The 8,163-nt window shown below is 44.4% G+C and overlaps 1 protein-coding gene across 13 annotated transcripts in view; it reads right to left on the reverse strand.

The window, feature by feature from the left end:
• rap1gap2a (RAP1 GTPase activating protein 2a) overlaps positions 1 to 8,163 on the reverse strand; it is a 197,021-nt gene that overhangs the window by 5,017 nt on the left and 183,841 nt on the right. For 11 of the 13 annotated variants that reach the window (XR_010035882.1, XR_010035881.1, XM_063205797.1 and 8 more), the window contains 2 exons: positions 7,348 to 7,492; positions 1,245 to 1,347 (listed from right to left, as the gene is read on the reverse strand). Coding sequence is in view for 10 of the 13 variants with exons in the window: in XM_063205797.1 (XP_063061867.1) it covers positions 1,245 to 1,347; positions 7,348 to 7,492 (248 nt within the window). In the remaining 3 variants the exon portion in view is untranslated. The remainder of the gene's footprint in view (positions 1 to 1,244; positions 1,348 to 7,347; positions 7,493 to 8,163) is intronic. The other 2 variants (XR_010035883.1, XM_063205796.1) reach the window with 1 other exon arrangement.

Consider the following 8,163-nt stretch of genomic DNA (forward strand, 5'->3'; position numbering starts at 1 on the left):
GGGAGGACTGTCAGGGACACTCCAGTCATTAAAAATGACACCCCACTCAATACAATGTAATGGGGATGTCGTGCCGAAAAGCGAGTCCCTGCCAGAACACGAGTGCCTTCATTGAAACCAATGGAAACCAATTACCAATTTTTCAGATATTTTTTACCCATTTTTGCAGACAAATCCGACACAATTTAAGATGGAAAGCCTATCAATAAAGCATCTACATTCCTTCTGGAAGTATTACAAAGAGCTGGTTACAATTTCAGTATTATTTCCGTAAAAAAATCGAAGAATGGTCATAATAAATATTACGGTTTCATTCAAATAGCTCATATTAAGTGGAGGACGAGTAATGTTTCCTAGGCATATTTTTAGTTAATAAATTATGTAATTCATGCTGCAAAAATAAGTATAATTTTCTCTCAAAAAATGTCATTGGTTTCAATGAGGGCACTCGTGTTCTGGCAGGGACTCGCTTTTCGGCACGACAGGGACACAATTCTGGGCCCCCTTCTACATGGGCCTGGGACAGTCGACCCCTTTGTTCCTCCCTGTTGGCTTCCCCGAGAATTGATACAGTGTTTTTGTAAGGCAGACAGAAAGGCTGGGCAAGTATAGTGTCTTCTTATAGGCTAATATAATCAGAAATATGCATCTTTGCATAATGCATGGGTAGTTATGCCATGCACAGTAGTATGTGTGTGCATAGATAAACCATATGTATTGCATGCATGTATGAAAGCATGCATATATACTGTGTGTATATGTATGTGTGCATACAAAGTGTGTGTGAGTGTGTGTGTGTTGTTTGTGTGTGTGTGTGTGTGTGTGTGTGTGTGTGTGTGTGTGTGTGTGTGTGTGTGTGTGTGTGTGTGTGTGTGTGTGTGTGTGTGTGTGTGTGTGTGTGCTTGTGTGCGTATGCGTGTGTACGTGCGTGCATGTGTACGTGTGTCTGCGTGTGTGTGCATGCGTGTGTGTGTGCGTATGTGCGTGTGTGTGTATGAATGTGTGTGTATGAATGTGTGTGTGTGTGTGCGTGTGTGCATGCGTGTGTGTGCGTACGTGCATGCATGCTTGCGTACGTGCATGCATGTGTGTGTGTGCCCGTGTGTGTGTGCACATGCATGCATGTGTGTGCCCGTGTGTGTGTGCATGCATGCGTGTGTGTGCACGTGCGTGCGTGCATATGTGTCTGTGCGCGTGCGTGTGTGCATAAGTGTGCGTGTGTCCGTGCGCGCGCGCCTGTGTACCTGCTGTTGGACTGCGGCACATGATGAGCGGGGTGCTGGATGTTTGGCTGTCCACACTCAGGGATGGACTGAAGACTGAGGAGGCTGTGGAGTGGTGGCTGCTCTGGTAGAGGAGGAAATAAGCAAACAAACACACAAGGGAAGGGGGGAGCGGCAAACAGTAGAGATATAGAAAAGGGTATTACAAGAGTGATACTAACCAAGAAATTCAAGATTAACAGCATTAAAAGTTAGCAAGTAAGATGGAGACAGAGCAAAAAGATTAGTGGTAAACAGAGAGAAACAGAGTGAGAGTGAATTAGAGATTAAGAGAGAGAGGGAGACACAGAGAGAGAGAGATGGAGAGGGAGAGAGAGAGAGAGAGAGAGAGAGAGAGAGAGAGAGAGAGAGAGAGAGAGAGAGAGAGAGAAAGATGGATGAGTGAGACTGAGACGGAGAACATGAGAGAAGAACATAAGGAAGCCTATCAAAGCTGCTTATGCATCTGTATCCTCAACCTACCCCCCCCCCAACACACACGCACGCACGCACGCACACACGCACACACGCACGCACGCACGCACACACACACACACACACACACACACACGCGCGCGCGCGCACACACACACGCGCACACACGCACACTCGAACCCACCCCTTCCCTCTCATTACATCTAATCATCATTAGTGACACTGTTATCCAATAGATGCCTCATTCTTCATTAACACTGTCTGCTGTTGGCACGTAACTTAATTACTGATGAACAAATGACCCCAATAGCAGCAGCAGCAGGCCAGAGTGCTCCAGCTGGACACACAACCAGAGCTGGACAGGGACCAAAAACAGGCCCTGGCGTTTTTTTTGCGGCATCCTCCTAATTGTGGGCCAGTCAGTCTGTATGAAAAAACCCACTAAAACCCCAACAGTAGAAGAGTTGGTAGAGCGCTACTAGTGTCCCTCAAAACCAACTGGTGCTCTTGGAAGGGGTTCAATGTTCAAAAAAGACTGAAGGAAAAAAGGACCAAGGATTTTTTTCCTTCAGTCTTTTTTAAAACCCCAACAGTGTTGGTCTCTGAAGACCAGGGGGGGAGTGGCCTGTATGCCAGATTACCAGTCCACGCAACGCATGCAACTGGTGCTTATGTCTAACACTGCAATAGATTCATCTGTATTACTGCTGAGTCCGTGCATATTTCCCTTCTCAAATATGCTGTATTAGACACATTGTGCCTTTTTTTAAAGGCCCACATATTTATTTAGTCTGACTAAATGTTTAAGCCTTCAGGGTATTATGGGTTTTTAATCCTGCATGGTTTAAGACCACATAATCTTGCTGGGATGCTACACTTTTAATAATATAATGTGGAGCTTGCTTCCTAGAAATAATTGACTGTAATACATCCATATATATAGCACATTTAAAAAAGGGGGTTGATGTGACAAATGAGTTAAGGAGTTTGTAAGATGATACTTGCTTTGATGTGCGGTACTTTGAAATGAAGCCCTACCTGGCAAATAGAACAGAATCAGACCAAAGACTTTATGAGTATATTTAAATGCACTTCAATATCCTGAACAGGGGAGTTTAGATGGAGAGAAGAAACAGGTAAGTTGTTCCGGGCCCAGGGAGAGAGGGGCCCCGGCGTTGGGACATCTCATTATAATTGTGCGTCATGGATGGGGGGCCCTTTCAAATGACTTTGTCCAGGGCCCGCCCAAAACTCTCAGCGGCTCTCATCTCGAATATGCTTTGCACTTATGTATACACCTTATCCCCATGTCATTGATGGTCTATGATCCATTGGGAGCGATGGGCCTAAGTAAGTAAGTTATCCCCAATTAGATCAAACCCAAAATATAAAAACCCCAGATCATGAAGTGTCTGTGCAGTAGATGTACTCAATATGCCTATTCACTAAGTCTGTGTCACTACCGTGTTGCAAAAGTACCATCATGATGACATAGGGGAAATTTCACATTAGCGCCTATGGGAGGAAGATGATTAATTTAGCTTAATGTCATTAAACAGTTAGCAAACTACACCAAACTTCATGTGGCCATTATTGCTCAATCCCACCACATGGAATATCAAAGCAGACAAGCTAGTATTTGTTCCTACTTCCTAGTCCAGGGGTTCTTAACCTTTTTTCTTAACGCACCCCCTTACTTGTGCCGAAGACAAGCCGTGCACCCCGAACACAAACTTCTATTTATGTAGCCTATATGCAATAAAAAAAGATAAATGAGTGATTAATTACAATGACTCTCGCTTGATCAATCAATACCTTAATGACTTTAAATAGGGAGCAAAACTTGTTTAATTTGGACTTAATTTGGCCTAATTATAATGTTTGCAAGAATAGTTTTGGTCACAACCTCTACACAAACAAAATTCTGTGCACCCCCTGGAATCTCTGGCGGACCCCCATGGTAGGGTGCATCAGTTGATGTCCACCTAGACATCATCCTCCTTACCGACGCGTAGAATGCCAGTAGAACGCGTGTCGTCCAATCAGACATCGCAAAATAAATTGACCGGATCTAACTATTGTATAAGAAAAGATATTGCCTTGGCCCTATAGTAAAAATGTTCTACACCCAGTAAAAACACACTGTGTAAAATATTTTGAAATTTGGATGAAGTCTACCGGGGCCACCAGCCCCATGAAAATACAAAATAATGGTGATAGTCAGAATCTTGGAATAGAAATGGACATTTTGCTGCATAAAGCTACCCAATAAAAAACATATTGTCTCAGCTCTGTGATAAAAATGTTCTATGTACAGTAAAATCACTCTGTGTAAAATATTTTGAAATTTGGATGAAGTCTACCGGGGCCACCAGCCCCATGAAAATAGAAAATAATGGTGATAGTCAAAATCTTGGATAGAAACAGGGCTGGACTGGCCATCTGGCATGGAGGGCATTTCCCGGTGAGCCCCGCACCCTCGTGGGCCCCCATTCTTATATTTTTTACATTACTGACAATAGGGGCCCATGAGGGTGCGGGGCCCACCGGTGAGTCAGGTCTCTGGCACTAATAATAATGAGGGGGCCCCCTTAAATCCAAAAGTGCCCGGGCCCTATTTATCGCCCATAGAAATGGACATTTTGCTGCATATTGTCTCAGCTGTGTGATAAAAAAATGTTCTATGCACAGTAAAATCACTCTGTGGAAAATGTGTTGAAATTTAGATTAATTCTACTGGGTCCACCAGGCCCATGAAAATACAAAACAATGGTGATAGTGATGGGCAACCTGGATTCCAAAGTCCAGTGCCACATATTCCAAATATAGCCAATATAATGAACCAGCTGACCCACTGCCAGTATCAAGCAAGAGATTGCGAAGTTGTATGACTTTTGTGTGCTTCACCTGTGGGCCTACAGCAGGGGTGCTCAACTAGAAACTGAAAAGGTCCACTCGCCAAATTTCTTATGTTTCCAGGGTCCAAAAAAGTCGCTACGGACCGATGCAGAAAATAGCCTCACTCGCTGGCCGCACTGGCCTCTTGCTCACTCACTGAGTTGTCATAGTGATGATACTTTTATTTGTCATAAGACTGGCTTCGCAGAAATACACCTAGGGCTATAAATCGCATGGCAGCGAAATCTCATGTATAATTTATACATATTAAATACAGATGGACTTTGTCTTGGTCCGGATGACATTGTGTTTGGGTCCGCATCCGGACCTGGGTCCACCAGTTGATCATGTCTGGCCTACAGGATTGTACAGGTAGCTGTTAATACCTGGTGGAGCATCTGTACTAAAGCTGTGAATGCTCCTTGGAATGACCTGTGTTTTTTTAAGAAATCCCTGCAGTAGTGATGTTGGAAAGAGTGGCTTCCCAAAACCTTAAGTGGCTTCTAGGTATGTCATGGGTATCACCAGGTCCAGAGTCCATTGCCAAGGGCCTCTCAGGTAAGTTATGGTACTCATCTGATGGAGTAAAGTGAAATACTACCACAGGCGATGGGATAAAGAAGTAATGGCACTCTTCAATACAGTTGTATTGACTGCTTTGTAGCCTAGGCATTCCAAGGAACATTCACAGCTTTAGTACAGATGTTCCTCCATGAATTGTAGGCCCACAGGTGAAACACACAAATATAACAGTCATGCAGCTTTGCGATCTCTTGCTTGATACTAGCAGTGGTCCAAGGCAGCAAGGAATTGATATTGTGTTGCAAAACAGCAATTTTGCCTAAATATAGCAGTTTGACTATCAGTCTGTCCTGAGACTGAAGTCTGTGTAAGTGGATCGACTGAATACACAACCTGCTTAGATATTCCTTCTGTTTGTGCTCCCAATACAGGTGATCTCACTAATTACCTCATCAACCTGGCTTAAGTGGTAATTAGGCTCAGCTGGTTCATTATATTGGCTGGGGCAAATGTGTCACGCGGTTTGTCCACCTCTGTTTTAAGACAATGGCAAACCTAGATTCAAAAGCTACAATCCAGTGCCACAGATTTCAAATTACCTGGTTTTACCTGTCCAATTGCCCTAACTGGAAAGGTAAAAACTAGGTATGTCATTTGGAATATGTGGCACTGGACTTCAGCTTTGGAATCCAGGTTGCCCATCACCATCACCATTATTTTGTATTTTCATGGGCCTGGTGGACCCGGTAGAATTCATCTAAATTTCAAAATATTTTACACAGAGTGATTTTACTGTGCATAGAACATTTTTTATCACAGAGCTGAGACAATATGTTTTTTATTGGGTATCTTTATGCAGCAAAATGTCCATTTCTATTCCAAGAGTCTGACTATCACCATTATTTTGTATTTTCATGGGGCTGGTGGCCCCGGTAGACTTCATCCAAATTTCAAAATATTTTACACAGTGTGTTTCTACTGGGTGTAGAACATTTTTACTATAGGGCCAAGGCAATATCTTTTCATAGGGGGCATCTGATGCACACTACCCCAGGGGGGTGCCCGCACCCCAGGTTAAGAACCACTGTCCTAGTCTACATAGTTTTTTTGTTTACATTAACACCAATGGGGACATAAATGGCAAAGGCACATACAATGCCAATCAAGTCCCACTTGTCGTAGATATTACGTCGTAACGGTCCCTGCAAGTTATCGTCATGCTCATTTGTTGTCACACAGTTTAACATAACGTTATTCAAATTGCATTGAAATGAGACACCCATCCAATGCAATTCAATGGTGATTCTCCTGTGCTTTCCCCCAAATGAGTATGGCAGGTGGTTGATTTTGGTGAAAACTGGTGAGAAAAGCCCACATGTCCGACTTGTGAAGGGTTATACTAAATCTTTGGGAAAAGAAAGTGTTGCTTTAGCAATTGAGAGCTTCCATTAGATGATGGGTTTTGTCTTGCAAAGGATGCTTAATGATTGGATGTAGGTGGCAGTCTCGGACCAGCAGTGTCTACAACAAGTAAATGGATTCACCCCTTGGGAATAAGGTGATTCTATGTGAGCGAGATTCTAAGACACTTATTTTGGCAAACAAATAAGCACACAATTGATTCTTGCTATTGGCACAGTGCTTACTCTGGAAACAGCTAATTATCTGTGCAAGGATTGTTAAATCAATCCAATTAAGAATTACACGGCTTTGCATAGATCAATGGCAGTGGTCAGGGAAGCCTACGGGGAGCAAAGGGGTCAGCTGTCCTGGGCCCAGAGAGAAGGGGGCCCAGAACTGGGTTCCCATTACATTGTATGTATTGGGTGGGGTGGGGGGCATCCAGATGGCTTTGTCCTGGGCCCAGCTTAAGCTGTCAGCGACTCTGGCAGTGGTTAAAGCAGAGTTTGCCAAAAGTGATAACTTCAACAGTAGCCTTCCACAGCCATGGGGGAGACAGAGTGAGTTATCAATATCTGGAACATCAATTGATCAACTGAATGATCTCAGGCTACTTTTATTCTGGCCCCAGAGGACAGGTAATTTCAGATGTAGACTGCTGCCTGGCAATGTGTGTGTGTGTGTGTGTGTGTGTGTGCGTGCGTGCGTGCGTGCGTGCGTGCGTGCGTGTGTGTGTGTGTGTGCGTGTGTGTGCGTGCGTGCGTGCGTGCGTGCGTGCGTGCGTGCGTGTGTGTGTGTGTGTCTGTGTGCGTGCGTGCGTGCGTCTCACCTGTGTATCCATGAGTTCCTCTAGCCCCTCCCCCTCTCCTGTGGTGCTGCTGAAGCTGCTGGTGCTGGAGGAGGAGCGAGAGATGTTGCTCCGCCCACTGCCACTCCCACTGCCACTCCCACCCTCCTTCAGCTTCACGAAGGGCCTGGTCCACAAATACATAATTACAATAATCATAAGAATACAGTGTGAATACAGTAGGCCTACATAATGTTACATTACGTCTTTGGTCGACACAGACCAAGCACCAACCAATTAAACATTGACTGTCATAATGTCACAATACATTTTTGTTGATACAGCCAAAGCACCAGCCAATTTATTCCATCAGATTTCCAAATATTATTGCAGATTGTATTGGGGTCACACTACTAACGGTATATCTTTTGAAGGGCACGGCCATCCAAGCCCACAAGTGAATAGGGTAGGCCTCATACTCATACATCAATCATTCAGTGTGTGTCTGGTGACACACAGTACTGCAACATAAAAAGGGATGTATACAGTGGAATGGATTCCTTTATGGATCCATCCAACACTAGTGGTATGATAATACATCGTTGCAGCTATATCACACACTACCAGTGTTGTAATTACATCTGTAACAAATCTTCAACTTCTACTTAATACACCTCCGTCATGGGTACGGTTAGGGCGTCAGTCTTGTAGCCCAAAGGTTGCCGGTTTCACTCTCGAGCAGGTGGGTAGGGGGAGTAATTAACCAGTGCTCTCCCCCATCCTCCTCCATGACCGAGGTACCCTGCGCATGGTACCGTCCCACCGCACTGCTCCCTTTCAGGCACCATTTAATTGGGG

Source organism: Engraulis encrasicolus, chromosome 8 (genome assembly GCF_034702125.1).
Source record: "Engraulis encrasicolus isolate BLACKSEA-1 chromosome 8, IST_EnEncr_1.0, whole genome shotgun sequence".
Taxonomy (NCBI): domain Eukaryota; kingdom Metazoa; phylum Chordata; class Actinopteri; order Clupeiformes; family Engraulidae; genus Engraulis; species Engraulis encrasicolus.